At 45.9% G+C, this 23121-nt stretch overlaps 1 protein-coding gene across 1 annotated transcript in view; it reads right to left on the reverse strand.

The window, feature by feature from the left end:
• LOC119957898 (ryanodine receptor 1-like) overlaps positions 1–23121 on the reverse strand; it is a 463450-nt gene that overhangs the window by 417122 nt on the left and 23207 nt on the right. The window contains exon 2 of the mRNA XM_038786087.1: positions 3619–3738. Coding sequence (XP_038642015.1) covers positions 3619–3738 — 120 coding nt within the window. The remainder of the gene's footprint in view (positions 1–3618; positions 3739–23121) is intronic.

Below are 23121 nucleotides of genomic sequence, written 5' to 3' on the forward strand. Positions count from 1 at the left end.
AATCCTCTCCCAGCCACATCAATGTTCCCTTCCTTTCTACTCCCCTTCTCCCACCTGCCTCCCCCTCCTCATCGACCGTCCATCCTCCCCCAGTCACACTCAAGATATTTTTTCCTGACCTTGTTTCAGGATAAAGAGTCGACTATTTAGAGCTGAAATGATGCTGACTTTCTTCACTCAATGGGTTGTTAATCTTTTGTATTCGCTCCTGGGGGCTAGGGATGTTCAGTTGGCGAATATGCCCAAGAGGGAGACCAATCGAATTTGGGGTACAAAGGGAATTGAGGGATTTGGCCTTGGGTGGGGAAATGGGTTGACACAGGGGTCTTATTGCACGTCAAAGTCAACATGAGGGTCTGTATGGCCAACATGCCCCTATTTCCTATGTTCTTAAAGTGCTTTGAAGTACAAGGAGTTAAGTAGGCCACAGCACTCCTTTGGGAAAACCTACATTATGCCAGTGGCTTTCTATAGATTGCTATGAATTTTCTCCTTCCATTCCACTTTTCAGTAATGACTGTCCCACATTCAGCCAGACAAACTTGGTTCATTTCCATCTCTGGAAAATAACATTGCTAATTACAGGTGCTGCAGATACATAAGCCTAGAATTCAGCTCTGGCTCGACAAAGAAAGCTCTCAAGATTGATTACTTGCCTTTAAGTTCCGATTAATAGAATTGAAATGAGAAAATACTATCCCAAAAATAATTGCTTCAAAAAGACCAATCTTTTGATACCGTGACCTACTTTAATGATTGAATATAAAAATAACACACATTCAATCTTTGTACGTGTTAGGATGTGCTTGGAAATAAAAACCTCCAGGGATAGCTAAATGGGTGGTAATAAAATGACTACAGATGTTTAGGGACATTAAGGAACATTAGGAAGAGTGACACGGTGGTTAGCACTGCTGCCTCAGAGCCAGGGACCCAGGTTCAATTCCGACCTTGGGGAATTGTATGGAGTTTGTACTTTCTCCCCCGGCTTGCGTGGGTTACCTCCCGATGCTCCGGTTTCCTCCCACAGTCCAAACATGTGGTTAGGTTAGGTGGATTGGCCCTTAAGTGTCCAAAAGTTAGGTGGGGCTGTGGGGAATTAGCCTAAGTAGGGTGCTCTTTCAGAGGATCGGGGCAGACTCGATGGGCCGAATGGCCCTTCTGTACTGTCGGGATTCTATCATTCCATGAAAAATTGGAATTCTTACATAATATTTTAATAGGAAATTCTTCATATTAGGATTACTGTGTTGCGAAACCCAATCTCAGCAATAATATCCCAATATTTTTGAGGTACAGCCCTCTCCACATCCATTTACGGAGTGAAATTTGGAATGCAAATCCTCCATTGTGAAATTCATACATATGGAATATAGCAGAGGTATATGGATTGATGCTCAGGTTTCAGACAGAGCTAAGCAGTCTCACCACTGGCGTTACTAGCTCTGGCGGTGGGGCTGAATAGACCAGAGGAGCGGCTGGATGGCAGGGGCAGTTGGGGTTGTTGACTAGACTCACGGAGCACTCGCATCCCATCTCAGATATTCCCTTCCGCCTTGGGTCTCCCCAGACCCCTGCCTCTGCCCTTCCCCTCAGGCCTTCCAGACACCTCTCTCGGCCTATACTGGACCTAAGCCCCCTGACCAAGAAATAAAAAAGTGCTCCAATTGGCAGTAGGGCCAAGATCCAGAGGACAAAATGTAAGGCGATTGACAAAAGAATCAATGACGAGATAGAAATTTTTTTTTTTTAAATAGCAAGTATTAGGATCTGAAAAGGTGGCAGATCCATTTATGTTCAATCATGACTTTCAAAAGAGAACTTGGATAAGCACCCATGGGGAAAAAATGCAAGGCTATGGGGGAAGTGAATCATAGAATTTAAAATGCAGAAGATGGCCATTTGCCCCATCGGGTCTGCACCAGACCTCAGGAAGAGCACCCTACTTAAGCCTACACCTCCACCCTAACCCCGCAACCCAACCTAACCTTTTTGGACACTAAGGACAATTTAGCATGGCCAATCCACCGAACAGCACGTCTTTCGGGACTTGCGGGAGGAAACCAGAGCACCCGGAGGAAACCCGCGCAGACACGGGGAGAACGTGCAGGCTCCACACAGACAGTGACCCAAGGCGGGAATTGAACCTGGGACCCTGGAGCTGTGAAGTAACAGTGCTAGCCACTGCACTGCTGTGCCTTTTCTCTTAACTCTGAATAATCAAACATTAAAGAAAAAAGGAGAGCAACTTAAAAAAGTGTGGGGAAAGAACTATGATGTTGCGTCCCAATGAACGTAAAATTCATCAGCAGTAACTCAAACCTGCATTTTACTTGCCTTATCCTCTACCAATTTTTCAGTAACCATCACAACTGGTTGGAATTTCCTTGAACTAATGTGAATACAAATTACAGATTGGTTTCTACACCAATGTTTGTAACAGCAACGTTTAGAGATGGGGGGGGGGGAAGAGAGAGAGAGAGAGAGAGAGAGAGAGAGAGAGAGAGCTGGCTGACTGGTGGTGATTTAACCCGAGGATCACCACACCTCAGACGAGGAGGGACAAGGTTGAGAAGGCGGGGGCCTTCATGAATACCCTCAGTCGGAACGGGAATTGAACCCGTGCTGCTGGCCTCGCTCTGCATCGCGAACCGGCTGTCTAGCCAATTGAGCTAAACCGGCCCCCTGCTAAAACAAGCTGAAACCAGCAGGACCAAATCAGAGCTCGAGGAACGCATGGCACATACTCTACCTACCTTCGATGAGACAGAGGGCCTGAAAGGTGTCATAAAAGTTGAAGTTTGAAACCTTGTACATGAAGAAAACGCAAGTGTGTAAGAATTTCTCTTGTATTCTAACAAATTCTAATGCCATTAAAGTGTTTAAAATAGGAAATAAAAACACACAAATCTGGTAAAGAGATAAAACCAAGAAATCATTACAAAACACAAGAAATAAAAAGTGACCTTGGGCCACGCATTTCAAATTTCGGACTTAAATCCATTCAGAACTCAGGTAAATTGAGGAAACGTGTGTTTTCTGGTCTTTGATCTGGGGGATGGCGTTTTATCATAGAATTTACAGTGCAGAAGGAGGCCACTTGGCCCATCGAGTCTGCACCGGCTCTTGGAAAGAGCACCCTACCAGAGGTCAACACCTCCACCCTATCCCCATAACCCAGTAACCCCACCCATCTAAGGGCAATTTTGGACACCAAGGGCAATTGATCATGGCCAATCCACCTAACCTGCACATCTTTGGACTGTGGGAGGAAACGGGAGCACCCGTAGGAAACCCACGCACACACGGGGAGGACGTGCAGACTCCGCACAGACAGTGACCCAAGCCGGAATCGAACCTGGGACCCTGGAGCTGTGAAGCAATTGTGCTATCCACAATGCTACCGCGCTGCCTGTTTTGATACTGAACTGATTGATGTTCTCGCAGTCACAACTTGACGTAGCACAAGAGGAGATTTAGGCATTGTGACAGAATAAATTAGTTACGTGGCAATTTCCCCTGAAAACCCAGTGCAACCCCACTCTTACGCGGTAGTCATGTTGGAACCTCGGAGGGAATTTTGGTACAAGCATGTTTACTTTAAGAGAGTAGAAATACCTTTGCGTTTGATGTGGGTTCAAGGAAACAAAGCCGATTTCCAAATCCTTCAGCCGAAAGGCAGAGCTTAATCTGTGCTTTGACAATGGTGGTTGTACACTGAAGAACTACTCGATCATCCTGAAAGACGAAAAGAAAATGGACCGTGAGCCATAGTCCTATAACGTCACATTTTAAAGTCAGGAAATTTAATTAAAAATTCCATCTTTTTTGCAAGTAAAGCTACATAGCTGAAGGTGGCTCTTCAAACTGATCTTCCTCAGGCTGTCATTTAACAGAGTCACACATGAAATAAAACCCAGAAATCATTCCAAAACACAAGAAATAAAGTAACTTTGGGCTCGTGCATTTCAATTTTGGACTTAAATCCATTCAGAACTCAGGTAAATTGCGTGTGTTTTCTGGTCTTTGACACTTGCAACCTGGAAAACGCAAGGGAGCAATGAATCTTTGAACGAAGAAGAATTTCTGGAGATTATAGGAACTTACTGTGGTCTATTCAATCTTTTCCATTATCAATGTATTTCAGCAGTTGGCTTATACCTTTCACGTCCACCATTGCCTCCCCGGTCTCTGCTGAGGAAGTTCCAGCATCTCGTGTGTGCTTAAGCCGGAATATTATGGCCTCTGCCACTTGGCACATCTTTGCTATTGAATGTTTTTCCTTTGCAATCAGAATTTAGATTTTGGAGCATTTTTCATCACTACGACATATAATTTTTCTCAGGTTTATAATACAATTATAATTTGAGAACTGTTTCACTTCTGGGGCAACGAGTGTGATTCTCTGGCCTCCCTGCAGCACGTTTCTTGGTAGCAGGTGGCCCCCGTCCGTTGAGCAGCGGTGTGTCCGCCACGATCAATGGGATTTCCCATTGAATCCGCCTCATCACCCGAAAACCAATAGCGGAGGTGTGCCGTCGGCAGAAAGTCTCTCTCAATATTTTGGGTTTAAACTCCATTCGATTCAAATCTCGGCTGACACAAGTGGGGTATCGAAGTGTTCCATTGCTAGAGGTACCATCTTACAAATGAGGCACAACAGATGATTAAAATGAAGGCTGCTGTCTCCCTCTGAGGCCTGAACAAGGTTTCTTTTCAGGCTTCCCCCTCACCACCCACATGCCCTTAAACACTACTCGCCAGGCTAAAAACTGAGGCTGTGTGAGGAAACTGCCCGTAAGTGGTCAATAACTGGCACTTGAGGGCCTCGACTGTGGCCAAAGCAGACCAGCTGGCCTCGCCTGTACGAGCATAAAATCGACAGGTCGGGTCAGGCAGGAACCCAGGGGGAAGGCCATCAAGAACTTCGACAACTTTTACCACCTCCATCCCCACAAACCTGCCAACAGAGATAATACAAAAATCTACCAATTGCTGCGGCAAATTCTGCATCCAGTTTCCTACATTTCAACAGTGACAACATCTCAAAAGTACTTCAATAGCTGAGATGGTGAAAGGGATTATCTAATTGCATTGGATTTGATTTGTTTATTGTCACGTGTACCGAGGTACAGTGAAAAGTATTTTTCTGCAAGCAGCTCAACAGATCAGTAAGTACATGGGAAGGAAAGGGAACAAAAGAAAATACATAATAGGGCATCACAAGGTATACGATGTAACTACATAAGCACCGGTATCGGATGAAGCATACAGGGTGTAGTGTTAATGAGGTCAGTCCATAAGAGGGTCATTGAAGAGTCTGGTAACAGTGGGGAAGAAGCTGTTTTTGAGTCTGTTCGTGCGTGTTCTCAGACTTCTGTATCTCCTGCCCGATGGAAGAAGTTGGAAGAGTGAGTAAGCCGGGTGGGAGGGATCCTTGATTATGCTGCCCGCTTTCCCCCGGCAGCGGGAGGTGTAGATGGAGTCAATGGATGGGAGGCAGGTTTGTGTGATGGACTGGGCTGCGTTCACGACTCTCTGAAGTTTCTTGCGTTCCTGGGCCGAGCAGTTGCCATACCAGGCTGTGATGCACCCAGATAGGATGCTTTCTATGGTGCAAGTGCAAAAGTTGGTAAGAGTTAATGTGGACATGCCGAATTTCCTTCGTTTCCTGAGGAAGTATAGGCGCTGTTGTGCTTTCTTGGTGGTAGCGTCGACGTGGGTGGACCAGGACAGATTTTTGGAGATGTGCACTGTTGCCGTTTTACCCTTTATGTGAACCACAAGCTGTTTCTTATATTGACCAAAAGACCACACAACCAGTACATTAGCTCAAAAATACAGTTTATTAAGACCAAGACTTGTATCTCTATGCAATAATACACGCAGCTCGGTACTAAACTACACCTAACAACTAAGATGACCTTTACTTAACTTCGAGTGACTGGCACTGTGCGAGATAAGGCCTTTTTCCGGGTCCACGTGGTCGGTAGGAAGTGTGTTGGGTTCATCTCAGCTGGGCTCGTCCTTCAGGAATAGTCGAGGGTCCTTGGACTTAGTTGTTCTGCTACAGTTGGTCGCGCACAGGCCGGTCCCAAACGAGACGATCTCTAGTGCGCAGGGCTTTTTATCCTCCATCTCTTTCACGCCCTTTTGCGCGGTCCTTACTCCAGGTCCAATGGATCGATAGGTTTTCGATCACCCTCATCGATCTTAGCCAATTGGGGGCGGATACCATGGTGGCTGGGGGGGGCGGTGGGGTTCCTAGCTATCATTGTCCCAGGCACATAGGCCTTTCCAAATAAGGGGGGTGGGACTGGTTAGTCTACTATCGTCGATGGTCCTTAATGCGAATGCTATTGTCTCGGGGAAAATGGATGCAAGTCTTAATGGATGCAAGTTTCAGTCAAGTCTAGTTTCTCTGCACAATGCACAGAGGTGTGTACCTGTCTGTGTCCCAAATTGACCACAATTCCCATGGTCCTTTTGTCATGTGAGAGTACCGTTAAGAAATAGGTGTTTAAGAAATGTACCTTTAAGAAATGGGTATTTATCAGCGATGTCAGAGTGTGGGTGGAGCTGGGCTGTTTGTCAGCTTTTTAACTTTTGTTTTAGGCTGTTTGCTGCAGGGCGTGTTTTAGTTTTGTTTTCAGTGTTGGAGCTGAAACCAGACAGAGCAGGTGTATTGTTGATCTCTCTGCCATGAAAAGAATATCTCTTGATCAATTGGTGAATTCAGAATTATAAATGTTCTCAGTAGTGAATGTAAACCTGATGTGCTTCTGGTAAAAGGTGTTTCTTTTGTCTTCTGGATGTTGTTTGGGAAGTTATTAAGGATTACTTAGAGTAATCTTTGGAGGTTGTATTTGAATTGATAGTTGCTAAGATGTTCACTGTATGTTTTAAAAAGTTCATAGAAAGTTCAGAGAATAAAACATAGTTTTACTTTCAAAAACAGTTTTCCATTTCTGCTGTACCACCCCTGTAGAGTGGGCCGTCTGCTCCCCATACCACAATCTATTAAAAGTTGTGGGTCAGGTGAACTCCATGATACACTTTGGGGTTCTCTGAACCCTGGCCCATAACACTTTGCAGGTGGCCATTTTACATGGCTACAGCACCCCTAGGAATTTGAAACTGCTAACCACCTCCACCTCGGCCCCGCTGATATTGACAGGGGTGTGTACAGTACTTTGCTTCCTGAAGTCAATGACCAGATCTTTAGTTTTGCTGGCATTGAGGGAGAAATTGCTGTCGCTGCACCACTCAACTAGGTTCTCTATCTCCCTCCTGTATTCTGACTTGTCGTTATTCGAGATCAGGCCCACTACGGTCGTATTGTCAGCAAACTTGTAGATGGAGTTGGAACCAAATTTTGCCATGCAGTCGTGTGTGTACAGGGAGTAGAGTAGGGGGCTAAGTACGCAACCTTGCGGGCCCCCGGTATTGAGGACTATTGCGGAGGAGGTGTTGGTGTTCATTCTTACGGATTGTGGTCTGTGGGTCAGAAAGTTGAGGATCCAGTTGCAGAGTGGGGAGCCAAGTCCGAGGTTTTAGAGCTTTGATACGAGCTTGGCTGGGATTATGGTGTTGAAGGCGGAGCTGTAGTCAATAAATAGGAGTCTGATGTTAGAGTCCTTGTTGTCGGGATGAGTGTAAAGCCAGGGAAATGGCGTCTGCTGTGGACCGGTTGTCGCGATATGCGATTTGCTGTGGATCTAGGCGTTCTGGGAGTATGGAGGTGCTGCGCTTTATGACCAACCTCTCGAAGCACTTCATTACGACGCAAGTCAGGACCACTGGACGGTAGTCATTGAAGCACGTCGCCTGGTTCTTCTTTGGCAGCGGTATGGTGGTGGTCTTCTTGAAGCAGGTGGGGACCGCCGAGTGGAGTAGGAACAGGTTAAAGATTTCCGCGATCACCTCTGCCAGCTGGTCTGCGCAGGCTCTGAGTGCAGGATTGCAATTCAATCTTTATGCTCCTCTGTGATAGATATGGAGGAGCTAGCTGGTGCTTCCAGCATTATTTCGGAATGTGGAGTACTCATGGCTTCACTTGCCTTGACCAACCTCAAATGCATTTAAACTGTTTCCAACACTGTATAATCAGATGTCAAAATGGCAATGCCAGCCTGCATTACCTTCCTCCAGGCCAACAGCACTGTTTCTACAGCTGGTCATCACTCAAAAGGAAGCTACAGAAGAGGATGATCTCTCCTTGCCTCACCTCTGCCAACAGAGCATGTACAGCAGTATATCAGAGTCTAATTGGGAGCCCTCGCCACTGCTGACTCAGTGTTGTTCCTCCTTCTATTTCAATCTGTTGCCAAATTTGGTGTACTTCTGGCCCTTTAAGCAGCTGCAGGCTTTTTAAAGCAATAGCTGCACGATGGCAGAAAATATGATTATGCTGCATCCATATTATAGGCTGAAAAAGGGGCACAAAACATGTCCAATTCCATACGTATGTATGTGCATTCCGAACTAGAAGAGCAGCACCATAATATTACAATACAAAACAAGAGTAATCAAACCAAAGGTATTCAATGTCCACTGCTTATGTATATGCAAATAGGAGGCGAGTGCACATTTGATGTCTCCTTTATCAATTAGTTTGTCGTTTGGCAGTAAAATGCAGTATGGTATACATAGGGGCTGGTTTAGCACAGGGCTAAATAGCTGGCTTTTAAAGCAGACCAAGGCAGGCTAGCAGCACGGTTCAATTCCCGTACCAGCCTCCCCGGACAGGCACCGGAATGTGGCGACTTGGGGCTTTTCACAGTAACTTCATTTGAAGCCTACTTGTGACAATAAGCGATTTTCATTTCATAATAATAATCGCATACTGTCACAAGTAGGCTTCAGTGAAGTTACTGCGAAAAGCCCCTAGTCGGCACATTCCAGCCCCTGTTCGGGGAGGCCGGAATGTGCAGGAATTGAACCCGCGCTGCTGGCATCGTCCTGCATTACAAGCCAGATGTTTAGCCCACTGTGCTAAACCAGTTCCTAATGCAACATGCTCCTAACCTACATGCTCCAAACCTACATGCCCCTAACCTACATGCCACCGAATCAGCAGTGATGAAAAGGGACCGCCACTGACCAACACTAAAAGGTTTTGTAGCCTACAATTCCCGGAATGGGATGGTGTTCCTTTCCTACAGATCGCTGTTTGCTCCCACTTACCATCACCTCCCTCTGTCCCCACCAAAACCCATCACAGAGCTGCTGCTGGTCACCCGAAACTGCAGTCCTCTACAGCAGCAAGTCGCCCGAGGATGCTCAGAGGTGGCTGCATCGCAACGGTCAAAGGTCCAGTAGGTGCATTCTGGGCAGCGTCAATCTCCTGTGTGCATTTATATCAGCAGACCATATGTCCTTTCTTCTCGTTTGCAGGCAGATCACCGAAAACCCTCCTTGCATCACGAATGAGGAATGCCGCAAGTTTCCAAAAGCCTTTACAAGGATGTCAATTTTATTTTTGAAAACGACTTACAAAAGCATAAAAATCAATCTTGAAATTATCAAAGACTAACTGACAAATTTGAGACACAAAGGCAGTATTTAACTGAATGTGGCATCAAGGATACCTCTTGCGGGACCCTCAAGCCCCCTCATACCTCACCTCTTAAGGGCAAGGCACCCCCTGGCCTGCCCCCTGGCACGGGCAACCTGGGCACTGCCAGCCTGGAGGTACCCCTGCCAAGGTGGCAGTGCCAAGATGCTAAGCTGGCAGTACCAGGATACCATCCTGCTCAGAGCCTGACCAATGGCCTGGCAGACCGCTCCAGGTGCCGTAATGCCTGGTCCACATTTGTGTGGGCCAGTAGTAAACGGCGCCCTGGCGAGCTCTCCCAGGCATAGCCGTTAGTTCCCGGGCCCCGGAAGAATAGGATGCAGATATATTGAAATGAGCCATTGTATACCTGGGTCTTGCCCAATGATGGCAAGATGCAATTCGCAACATCTCACGAGGGTCGATTGATTCTCGCGAGATGTTTCCAGTGTCACGAATCTCAGTGACCTCATCACATAAGGCCCAGGGAAAATGTTAGAAGCTTTGATTAAAGATGGCAGCACGGTAGCATGGTGGTTAGCATAAATGCTTCACAGCTCCAGGGTCCCAGGTTCGGTTCCCGGCTGGGTCACTGTCTGTGCGGAGTCTGCACGTCCTCCCAGTGTGTGCGTGGGTTTCCTCCGGGGGCTCCGGTTTCCTCCCACAGTCCAAAGATGTGCGGGTTAGGTGGATTGGCAATGCTAAATTGCCCGTAGTGTCCTAAAAGTAAGGTTAAGGGGGAGGGGGATACGTGGGTTTGAGTAGGGTGATCATTGCTCGGCACAACATCGAGGGCCGAAGGGGCTGTTCTGTGCTGTACTGTTCTATGTTCTATGTTCTATGCCATAGCAGGGCACTTGGAAAAATCCAAGGCAATCAGGCAGAGTAACATGGTGAAAGGGTAATCATGTTTAACTAATTTATTGGAGCGCTGTGAAGGAGTCATGTGTTGAAGGAATCACATGTGCTGTGGATAAAGGAGAACCGGTGGATGTACTGGGCTTATTTCCAGAAAGCATTTGATAAGGTGCCACGTCAAAGGTCATTTATCAAATAAAAGTTCATGGTGTCCGGGATAACATGTTGTCATGAAAACCGGCTCGCTAACAGGAAACAGTTGGCATAAAGGGTCTTTTTCTAGTTGGCAGGATGTGGTGCGTCACAGGGATCAAGAGCTGGAGCCTCAATATTTTACAATTTCTATAAATGGCTTGGATGAAAGGATTGAAGGTACGGTCAATTTTCTGATGACACAAAGATAGGTAGGAAAATAAATTGTGAAGACGATGCAAGGAGACGACAAAGAGACATAGGTGAGTGGGCCAAAATCTGGCAAATGGAGCATAATGTGAGCAAATGTGAAAGTTTGTTTTAGCAGGAAGAATAAAAAAATCTTATTATCTAAATGGTAAGAGATTGCTGACCTCGGAGGTGCAGAGGGATCTGGATGTCCTAGTGCATAAAATCCCAAAAGGCTAGGATACAAGCACAGTAAGTAATTGGAGAGCGAATAGAATGTTCTTGTTCACTGTGAGGTGAATTGATTATAAAAGTAGGGAGGTTATGCTTCAGTTGTACAGGGCATTGGTAAGACCACATCTGGAACATAGAACATATAACATAACAGCGCAGTACAGGCCCTTCGGCCCTCGATGTTGCGCCGACCTGTGAAACCAATCTAAAGCCCATCTGGAGGACTGCATACAGTACCGGTCTCCTTATCTCAAGAAAGAAATGCATCAAAAACAATTCAGAGAAGGTGTGTCTTATAAGGAAAGGTTGGAGAAATTAGAGTTTATCCATGCGGGCAGGTTGTTTCCACTGGTGGGTGACAGCAGAACTAGGGGGCATAGCCTCAAAATAAGGGGAAGTAGATTTAGGACTGAGTTTAGGAGGAACTTCTTCACCCAAAGGGTTGTGAATCTATGGAATTCCTTGCCCAGTGAAGCAGTTGAGGCTCCTTCATTACATGTTTTTAAGGTAAAGATAGATAGTTTTTTGAAGAATAAAGGGATTAAGGGTTATGGTGTTCGGGACGGAAAGTGGAGCTGAGTCCACAAAAGATCAGCCATGATCTAATTGAATGGCAGAGCAGGCTCGAGGGGCCAGATGGCCTACTCCTGCTCCTAGTTCTTATGTTCTTATGAGAGTTTAGAAGAGCAAGAGGCAAATTGACCAAAACCTTTAAGAATCTGAGGGGTATGGACAGGATGGATGCAGAGAGGACGTTTCCTCTTTCGGGAGAATTGAGAATAAGGGTCACACATTTCAGACAGAAATGAGGAGAAATTCTTTCCTCTCAGAGGGTCGCGAGTCTCTCAAAAAGGCAGGAAGCACAATCTTTGAATATTTTTAAGACAGAGCTGGATAGATTCTGGAGGAACAAGGAGGTGAACGGTTATCGGGGGTAGGAATGTGGGGTTGAGGTCACTATCAGATCAGCTATGATTTTATTGAATGGCGGAGCAGGCTCGAGGGGCCAAGTGGCCTTCTACAGGTCCAAATTTGTATGTTCAATGTCGATGGTTATTGTTATTAGAAGTCAACCACCTCAGCCCCAAGGCACCGCTGCAGGGTTTCTTCAGGGCAATGTCCTCGGGTCGAATTCCTGGAACTCCCTCCCTAAAGATATTTATGTTTACCTATACAACACAGGCTGAAGTGCTTCAAGAAGACGACTCACCACCACATTTACAGGCAATGATGGGCAAAAAATGCTGGGGGTTTTTTCACATCCCCGGAACAAATTTAAACAAAGCTGACTTAGCCAATAAAATAGCTGACATCTTAATAACAGTCCTGAAGTAAAAACAAAGAGATATTTGTGCTTTGCGACTTGAATGAGCAATACATAATATCCTTGCACTTGCTCCCCCCTTCCCCCCACCCACTCTAACCTTACTAATTAATCTGAAGAAAAAGGTCAAAATAGTGTCACAGACTCTGGAAATAGTTTGAAATTTTACATTGAAGTGATGTATTCTAGTTAATTTAAGCAGACGGAATGTTAGTTCAAAAAGGAAAAAAAAACACGACATTTGTATTTTCATGGGCCAAGCAGACCAACCAATATTACCTCAAACTCTCTTCACTACATACAGTATTCCTGTCCCCGCGACTCCAGTTCACAGGGTGACAGCAGCATGAAGTTCCAGAGTGAGAACTGGATTCATTTTCCACCAGACCTGTGCATTGTGGGACAGAGGCACTGGGAGGCCTGGTTGCACTGAACTGCACCAATAAATGCGGACATGGTGACAGAACCCATAAGGCGCTGCCTGGAATTTACTTCTCCCAGGTTGTGAATCGGTGGAATTTGCTGCCCCACAGGACGGTGGATGCTGGGACAGTGAGTAAATTTAAGGAGTTAGATTTTTAATTGGGGTTGGAGGGTGATGGAGAACGGGCAGGACCGTGGAGTTAAGGCCAGGATGAGATCAGCCATAATCGAATGGCGAAGCAGACCCGATGGGCCAAATGGCCTAATTGTACTCCTTCACCTTATGACTTTCTGAATCCTCAAACTCTGACTGTCAATGCGACACATCATTAATTAACATGAGGTTACTCTTGGACTCTTTGCACAAAGCTACTATTTAGCCAAATCGAAATAGATGGCAAAGGATTTTACTCCATATGAATATCAGCTCTGACACTTGTCATGGTTTATACCAACTCAGGAATGTAGAAATAGCAAACAGAAGTTACAGTTCTCTCAAAATAAACTGCGTGCTGATATTTTAGAAGTTCTCCTTCACCCCATGTAACCAAAAAACTTCCCAGCACAAAATGAAGAGTAAAATCAATAGGCAAGGTTAAAGGTGCCATAATCCCAGATGACCATTAGCTGCTTTCCCCTTCAAGGGGGGTTGGGGGGGGGGGGGGGGAAGGAGTGAAGAGCTGACTGGTTTAACCCGAGGATCACCACACCTCAGGTGAGGGGCAAGGTTCAGAAGGCTGGGCCTTCATGAATAACCTCAAATCAACATTCTATAGTTGTTTTCTTGAATTTATACATGTTTTTAAGGTAAAGATAGATAGTTTTTTGAAGAATAAAGGGATTAAGGGTTATGGTGTTCGGGCCGGAAAGTGGAGCTGAGTCCACAAAAGATCAGCCATGATCTAATTGAATGGCAGAGCAGGCTCGAGGGGCCAGATGGCCTACTCCTGCTCCTAGTTCTTATGTATCACATTCTGAGGCGGGGATGAATAGTCAGAGGTCACTTGCTACATCGGTACCAATGGCGTAGGCAGAAAGGGAGTGGAAGCAGCTAGATTTTAGGGAGCTGGGGTGGAGATTAATAAACAGAGCCGCAAAAGGTTGTGAATTCCCAATGTATCCCAGTGCCCACCCTCCCCCCACCCCCGCACACAAGTACAGAAACAGGAGGATAGAGCAGGTAAACACATTAGTGTCGGGAGGAAAGGCTTTAGATTCTTGGGAAGACCAGCTCCTTCATGTATGAGTTGCTGTGATAGTTTTGAACAGGAGGCAGCTATCCAGTGTTGAGCTTTGTTTTCAAAAAAGCTTTTTTTCCTGAACTTCCTTCTGGAATTCCACATCAGGGCGGAAGTGTTTGCGAAGTCGCGAGGTTTACCTTTATTGAAGTGATAACACTTCCTGGACTTGAATAATATTACTGGATTTTTATGGTTAACTTCCACCAGTAGGTTGTTGCCAAGAAGGTAGTTTGACCAAGCAGGGTTTTTAAATTTATTTTGAGGGTAGGGTCGTTCTGGTAAGACAATCTTGTGTGCTTCAGATTGTTTTTCTTTAATAAAACTCAAATTCCAAAAGACGTTATTGGAGTGCTGTGTTTCTTCCTCCTCGTTTTCACACTAAAAAAAGTTTTTATGATCTGTCTGGCTCGCTCAGCAATAACATCTGCTGTGGTCGTAACATTTGTTAGAGCTGAGAAACAATAGAGATGTAATTGCACAACTGGGTGTATTCTTATAGACCACCAACTCGTCGGATAAAGAAAAAGCAGCAAGCTTTCAGGGAGGTTAGAGACATGCAAGGAATATAGAGTAGGGCGGCACGGTAGCACCACCAGGGAGCCGGATTCGATTCCCGGCTTGGGTCATTGTCTGTGTGGGGTCTGCACGTTCTCCCCGTGTCTGCGTGGGTTTCCTCCGGGTGCTTCGGTTTCCTCTCTCAGTCCAAAGATGTGCGGGTTAGGTGGATTGGTCTTGCTAAATTGCCCTTCGTGTCCAAAGGTTAGGTGGGGTTGCTGGGTTACGGGGAGAGGATGGAGGTATGGGTTTTCCTCCGGGTGCTCCGGTTTCCTCCCACAAGTCAAGAAAGACGTGTTTGTTAGGTGAATTGGACATTCTGAATTCTCCCTCAGTGTCCCCGAACAGGCGCCGGAATGTGGCGACGGGGGGATTTTCACAGTAACTTCATTGCAGTGATAATGTAAGCCAACTTGTGACACTAATAAAGATTATGAGTGATGATGGAGATTTTAATTATCCTAATGTAAACAGGGATAGTAATGTAAATAGCAGAAAAGAGAGGGAATTTTGGAAGTGTGTTCAAGAAGAGTTTTTGGATCAAAGAACAAAAAAGAACAAAGAAGAAAATTACAGCACAGGAACAGGCCCATCGGCCTCCCAGCCTGCGCCGATCCAGATCCTTTATCTAAACCTGTCTCCTATTTTCCAAGGTCTACTTCCCACTGTCCCCGCCCGTTCATATACCTGTCCAGATGCATCTTAAATGATGCTATCGTGCCCGCCTCTACCACCTCCGCTGGTAAAGCGTTCCAGGCACCCACCACTCTCTGCGTAAAAAACTTTCCACGCACATCTCCCTTAAACTTTCCCCCTCTCAGCTTGAAATCATGACCCATTTCAAGGTCCATTTCTCGCTCTCTGAGGAAGGAGACATTGCTGGATCTGGTTCTGGGGAATTAGGTCAGTTAAGTGGATCAAATGCCAGAACAGTGATCATAGCATCCCAAGGTTTAGTTATGCCAGAAGGACAAGGAGTAGTAATTTCAGCGAGTTAAAAATGGCTCCTTCCTAAGTAAAATTAAGTCGAAAATTGGCAAGGAAAACGGTAAGTATGCCCTCAGGGCAGAGGATACAGTCAAGGTCTATTTCCATGAAGGGCAACAGTGGCAAAACCAGAGCCTCTTGGATGGCAAAAGAGGTAGAGAAAGATAAAGCAGAAAAAAAGAGGGCATTTCAATGACAAAGTCAAATGTATAATTAGTGAGAAACAAGCCATATATCACAAGTTCAGAGAAGTGGAAATGGATTTCTTTTTTTTTTTAAAAAGCATCAAGAGACTGTCAGCTTATATAAAAACGAATCGAAAATGTTTATCAGGATATAAATAGAAAAAGGATGGAAAGAGGAATGGTGGGATTGATTAGATGCTAAAAAGGAAGCCTATACAGAGAGGCAGAAGACATGCAGTTACGGTCTCCACATTTAAGGATATGTTTGCATTAGAAGCAAGATTGACCTATTTCGTTCTCGATGTCAAGGGATGGTCCTAAAATGAGAGTTCGGGTAAATTGGACTTGCATTCTCTAGAAGAATGAGAGATGATCTCATTGAAACATTCACGATTTTGAAAGGGCTTGATAGGGTGGACAGATTATTTCTGCTGGTCGAGGAATCTAAAAAAACAGGGACACAGCCTCCAGATAAATGGCCCATCATTTCGGACTGAGATGAGGAGAAATTACTTCCCTCAAAGGACTGTGAATCTTTGGAATTCTCTACCACACAGGTCGTGGGTGCACCATCGTTGAATACATTTAAGGCTGGGATAGACAGATGGTTGGTCGCAGATACATCACTAAGACACAACAGGTAGGAGTGACAACCCCAAAGCCTTGAGAAGACAAAACCCAGTCTTCTCACTAAGCAAACTCTTCATCCGTTCCATGTGAAATGGAGAGATTCCGAACAGAGCTGCCAGCTCAAAAATGGGCATCCACAAGGTGGTGTGGGCCATCAGCAGCAGCAGAATTGTAATCAACCACCGTCTGTAACCTCATGGCTCAGCATACCACCCCCATCCCCCACGTTACAACTACCATCAGGCTGGATTAAAAAGCCGGAGGAATCCCACTGTATACTTTCCCCAGTCAGTCATTCAGCCACCTCGAACCTGGGACCCTGGAGCTGTGAAGCAACAGTGCTACCCATGCTGTCCACACTTACACTGTAATGTCAGAATGCTGCTTGGTGTTACACCGAACGTCAAGTTTCAAATCTCCAAACATTCATATCATTGGTGCCAGCAGTACTTAGATCATCTGATACTGCAATATCACCATGGGGCCGCAATATCACCATGGGACCGCAATATCACCATGGGACCAGTTCATTCTAGGAACACAGACGTTGGATAATATTTTAACCTCTACCCTCTATCATTTCACTGAATTTTACAGCAAGATATTTGATTTGTCTGTCACGCTAGATCACACTATAATTTATGTCTATTACTTTTCAAAGACATAATAGCTTAGTAAAGGCTAATGCTTATTCTATGGAATAACCCCCTAATTTCTTGGAAATTAAATATCCAGGGCTATAAAATTATGATTTTACAGCACAAATATAAAGAGGTTGTTTTGCCTGTGCAGAGATCTCTCTTCAACACAAGCCGTCTACTTGTTGTAACTCCCAAGAGACCCATGGGGCTGACCCGATCGATCTCCCCATGGGGCTCGTGGAATACAAGCTCCCTCGCTGTGCAGCCGAGGCCCAACAGCGGGGCCCGTTATTTCCCGGAGATAAAAGCTGACCCAAGAGGGAGCCAGTTTCTCAAATGGACTCGCCTAGGAGTGTCACTTCGTTTCTATATTTCCCAACTGTGAGTAGGAAATACACTACTTTTGACTTTTCGGGGCTTCTCACTGACTGCAATATTGGCGACGAGGATAAAACGGAACTACAGGCAGCGCTGCCGGACACTCCGACCTTGGCCGCATCTCAACACAGAGGAGCAAGGTTAGCACGGTTTCAAAAACACTGCACTTCGTTACAAATTACACTTCTGAGTGTGTGTGGAAGACTGGGCATAGTTCAGGGCGCATACATACTTTTTTTTCAGGACGAGCACCATTACGGGGGAGGACCACCAAAGGGGGATTCTTTTGGCCACCTGTGGGGCCCCCACAGCATCATAGACAGCCTAACCTACCCGGCAGCCCCAGACTCCACCACATTTGTTGAATTGGTGGCGCCATGACCCCAAGACAGTCATCGTCCAAAGATACCAATTCAATGCCATTGAGAACACCCCGGGGGATTTCGGAGTTTCTGGCATGCTTACGAAATCTAGTAGAGCACTGTGATTACAGGCCATCCCAACCAGAGATGCCAGGAGATCGCCTTGTGTGTAGAGTTAACAATTGGCTACCCGATGGAAATTAATGGCCGCACCATCTTGAGACCTAAAGAATGCCATCAAGATCTCCCTCTCATGGAAGAGAGCAGAGGAGTCCAGGAGCTCCAGAGTGCATCAGAGATGGAGGTGAAGAGCATAGGACACCCCACATTCAGATGAGCAGCACCTGTATGAACAAACCTCTCGGACCCAGCCCTTGCCCTAAAACTGTTGGGGCCAGGCCCATTGGCCAAGCACCGCTGCAGCCAGGCAAGACATCTCCCCTAAATCACTGGAGCACTCGAGACGTGCAGCACCTGTGGTCGGAGAAAGCGCAGGGACAAGTAAAGCCAGGTCAGCCAACAAGCCTGGTCGAGGGATATGCCCGAGAGCCAGGATTCTCCAACTAGAGCGGCCCAAAGACGAGTGCATGCAGTTGAATTGTATCGCCATGTCGCAGGTTACCCCCATCAATGTCACCGCTAGGTGAATGGTCATCCACTCGTAATGGAACTAGATGCAGGGGCTGCGGACTCACGGCACACGTTCAAAAAGATCAGGACAGGAATCCAGCTTTTGAACTTGAGGGACACGGAGGCGAGGATGGCAACGGACACAGGGGAACCAGTAACCATTGCGGATACAACAATGACCCCAGTTGCCGACGGACAACAGTCCGTCAGGTTGCCCTTGATAATAGTACAGGGCCCCGGCATGAGTCTGCTGGGCTGTGATTACGAGGCTTCACTTGGACTGGCAGCTTATTTCGAGGATGGGTACTGGGAATTGTACAAAGTCCTGGGGAAGTACCCGGAGGTTTTCCAGGAAGGCCTGGATAAATTCAAATGTGCCACGGCCAAGATTCACGTCGATCCTCAGGTCCAACTGAAGTTCTTCAGGGCCACCCAGCTCCCTCCGCATTGCTGACAGAGGTCGAGGATGAGTTCAACCGTTTGGAAAGCCGAGGAATCATCGGGTCAGTAAAATTTGCATATTGGGCAGCGCCTGTAGTCCCGATACTGAAGTCAGATAAAGCAGTCTGCTTCCGCCTGTGTGGAGATTACCAGCTAACAGTGAACAAGGTCTCTTGAATGGACAGATACACAATGCTGCAAGTAGAAGACCTCTATGCAAAGCTGGCTGGAGAGCACTTTTCCGAACCTCACCCTGAGTCACGCATCTTCAATTGGAGCTGGAGGCAGCTTCCATAAAATTCACAACCATTGATATCCACAGAGGCCTCTACGAATATACAAGGTTGCCATTTGGGATGTTATCGGCTTGCACTATTTTCCAGAGAGTGATGGAGAACATCCTACAAGGACTACCGCGATGGGCTGTTTACTTAGATGGCATCGTCTTCACCGGAGCCATCGGAAAGTAGCACCTGAGCAACTTGGAAGAGGTCCTTTGCCAGTTTTCCGAGACAGGGTTTAGAGGAAACTGGGTTTTTTGTTTACACAAAAGAGGTGACGTACTTTGGGTACCGTGTCGACCAAGGTACCCAGTAGGAAAAAGTGCGAACAAAGAACAAGCCCCCACACCCTAGAATGCAACCTAATTGCAGTCGTTCTTAGGGCTCGTGAATTATTATAGGAAATTTATCCTCACTCCACTCCATTGAAAAAACACCAGGAATGAGCATAGAGAGCACCTCCAGAAGGAGCGTTCACCAAGGTGAAGCAGCGGCTCTCATCGGAGTTTTTTTTTTAAATACACACTACGATCCCTTAAAGCCCCTTCTGTGATAGCTCCCCCCACGGAATCAGAGCGGTGTTATCCCACCATATGGACAACAGAACGGAGCAACCTATAGTCTATGTATCGCGGAACGATGGTCAGATTGAGAAAGGGTTGGCCATTGTTTTTGCGGTGAAGAAATTTCACCAGTATGTGTACGGTCATGGTTTCACCATCATAATGGACCACAAACCACCGCTCGGATTGTTGAGGGCGCAAAGGAATTCCGCCAATAGCATCTGCCCGGATGCAGCATTGGGCCCTATTATTAGCGGAGTAGAAGTATACGTTTGAGTCTCGCCTGGGCATGTATTACAAATGCATACGCTCTTGAGTCTGTTGCCAACATACCCCCACCTCCACTAAGGTCATAATCGACCTTCAATTATATGAATACCTTGCCAGTCACTGCCGCACAAGTTCACTGAAGGACCAGTCATGGCCTATCTTTCCCTCACTTTCCTGTGGAAAAGGGGAATGGAGACAAGACCGCCAACGGCAGTACCGAAACAGGCGGACATAGGGCCCATGTCCAACTGAGGTACAGGGCACACGTTCGAAACTTCGGAGACGGTGTCCATTGGATTCCAGGGACCATGGTAAAACAGACTGGACAGGTATCTTACATAATGAAAACAGGAGAATGGACGATGCGGAAGCATCTGGAACACCTCTGGAGCAGGAGGACCAACCCCAAGGGAGGAACCGTTTCCCAGCCCCGCATGCCCGGCACAAGGGGATTGGGGACATCACCCCCCAAGATGTCGAGATGGAGGATTCAGGATCCGACATTAAGAGTCAGGCATCCCTGTTTTTGGAAGATGAGAGCCTTGCCAGGGGGCAGTCACCAACTGTGCCCCTCCCCCCAGACAATTAACATGAAAACATTACCTGACATGTTACATGCCACCCCCCCCTCCTCCCCCAATGACCCAGCCCCCCTAACAGCCAGTGGCACAACCATGAGCAAAGCAGAGAAGAGAGCTACCTTAACTCTCCACGACAGAGGGACTTAAGGGGCGGGGTAACTGTTATCTGTTGTAATTCCCATGGCGACGATCCGAATGATCTTCCCACGGCGCTTGTGGAATACGAGCTCCCCTGCTGGGGGGGATTGGATCTCATTAATTCCCCAAGATAAAAGCCGGCCTCTCGTGATGGCCCCAGCTGGGACTGGGAGCGTGGTTTAATTGCTGTACTTCTGAGCTGCGAGTTGGAAATAAATTATTTTTGACTTACCTTTTCATAGGAACAGGAGGCCATTCAGCCCCTCGAGCCTGTCCCAACAATTATTGATATCATGGCTGATCTGTGGCTTAACTCCATATGCCTGCCTTTAGCCCATATCCCTTAATATCTTTGCTGAACAAAAATCCATCTATTTGGGATTTAAAACTAAACTGTTCTAACTTCAACTGATGTTTGTGAGAGAGATTTCCAAACCTCTACCACCCTTTTGAGTGAAAAGGCGCTTCCCCGGAACGGTCTGGGCCTAATTTTTAGACTATGTCCTCTAATTTTAGAATCTCTAACCAGTGGAAATAGTTTATCTTTATCTACCCTGTCTGTCCCTGTTAATATCTTAAATACTTCAATCAGATAACCTCTTATCCTAAATTCTAGTTAAAACAACCCTAATTTATGTAATCGCGCCCCATAACTCAGCCCCCATAGTCCAGGTGTAATTTCAGCAAACATACGTTGCACTCCCTCAGAGTCCAAAATATCCTTCCCAAGGTGTGGTTCCCAGAATTGCTCAGTGACTCCATGTGGGGTCTAACCAGGGTTTTTTTTACAACTGCAGCATAACCTGTGTCTTTATACTCCAATCCTCTAGATATAAATGCTAGCATTCCAATAGCCTTTTTGATTATTTTCTGCGCTTATTCATGCCATTTTAAGGATCTATGCACCTGAACCCCCAAGTCTCTTTGGATATCTACTGTACTGATCCGCCTTCCATTTAGACAGTACTCTTTTTTTTGGAGCACTCACACTTGCACACATTTCAATCCCATTTGCCACAAATGTGCCCATTCTAGTCTGTTAATATCTCTTTCCAATGTTATGCTATCTAGACTGCCTACGATACCACCCAACTTTGTATCAGCAGCAAATTTGGTGGTTTTCTATGCCATCACCGAGTCATTAATGAATAATCTGAATAATTAAGGGTCCAACACAGACTCCTGTGGTACACTACTAGTCACCTTCTGCCAATTAGAGTATTTACCCATTATCCCCACTGCCACCGGCCACTCAACCAATTTCTAACCATGCCAAGAATTTACCATCAACTCCAGTGAGCCTCCACCTTAGTCAACAATCTCCTATGTGGGAGCTCTTTGAAGCTCCTCATTGAATATAATGACTCCAATACTACGGATTAATTTCCTCTTTTTTTTTTTAAAAACAGTACTTATATATAGCAAACTTTTTGCAATATCTGTTAAAATCCACTTGTCCTCTTTTTTTTTTAAAACAGTACTTATATATTGCAAACTTTTTGCAATATCTGTTAAAATCCACTTGTGCTAAAACATTTTGTTCTCTGACAACTGAAGAGGGCACTCAGTAGAGCAGACCTTCACCACCCTGTGTTAACGTTATTACAAATATGCAGCTCCACAACTGCAATCTATAAAACCAGCTCTACAACTGCATCTCACTTGAGGGGATTTAAGGCCAATCAGCATCCAACAACCTGCTGTGAACACTCTGCTCACGTTTTGACAGCTGGGGCAAATTCCACCACAGCAGCTGAGACAATCCACAACATTCTAAAAGAAAAAACAAATGCGCCTTATCCATAATTTTAATGGATCCTTGGAAAAAACATTCTAGGACGTAGATCCAGAGCCAAAAGCTAATCAGTACTTTATGTACCAAGTTTTGTTTATTGTTTACAGAGTAACAAACAAGGGTGAGGATATTACCTCTACTCATTTTCAGTAGCAGGGGGTGGTGTGGAAATGTCCCTGAACTAATAATGAAGAGGCTCAAACTAATGCCCTGGGGACACCGGTTCAAATCCCACAATGACAGCTGGTGGAATTTAAACGTGGTTATTAAAATCTGGAATGGAAGGCCAGTCTCGGTAATGGTAACCATGCGTCTATCATGAAAACCTGGTTCACTAATACCCTTTAGGGAAGGAAATCTATATGACAATCCACAGCAATGTGATTGACTCTTAACTACCCTTTGAAGTGGCCCTAGCAAGCCCCTCAGTTCAAGGGCAATTAGGGATGAACCAGAGACATCCATATCCCATGAAAGAATAAAAATGGTAAAAATGCACTGTTTTCGCTTGGTAATTGGCGTTAATGCTCCTTTGTTATTAGTGTACCAATACTTTTGAAAACCTCCATCACTCCTCCCTCAACTGTTCATAATAAAAATGCATGTTTCACAATTTCTCATTCCTACTGTACGGGCAGCATGGTAGCACAGTGGTTTGCACTGTTGC

This window comes from Scyliorhinus canicula, chromosome 27 (assembly GCF_902713615.1).
Source record: "Scyliorhinus canicula chromosome 27, sScyCan1.1, whole genome shotgun sequence".
NCBI classification, from domain to species: domain Eukaryota; kingdom Metazoa; phylum Chordata; class Chondrichthyes; order Carcharhiniformes; family Scyliorhinidae; genus Scyliorhinus; species Scyliorhinus canicula.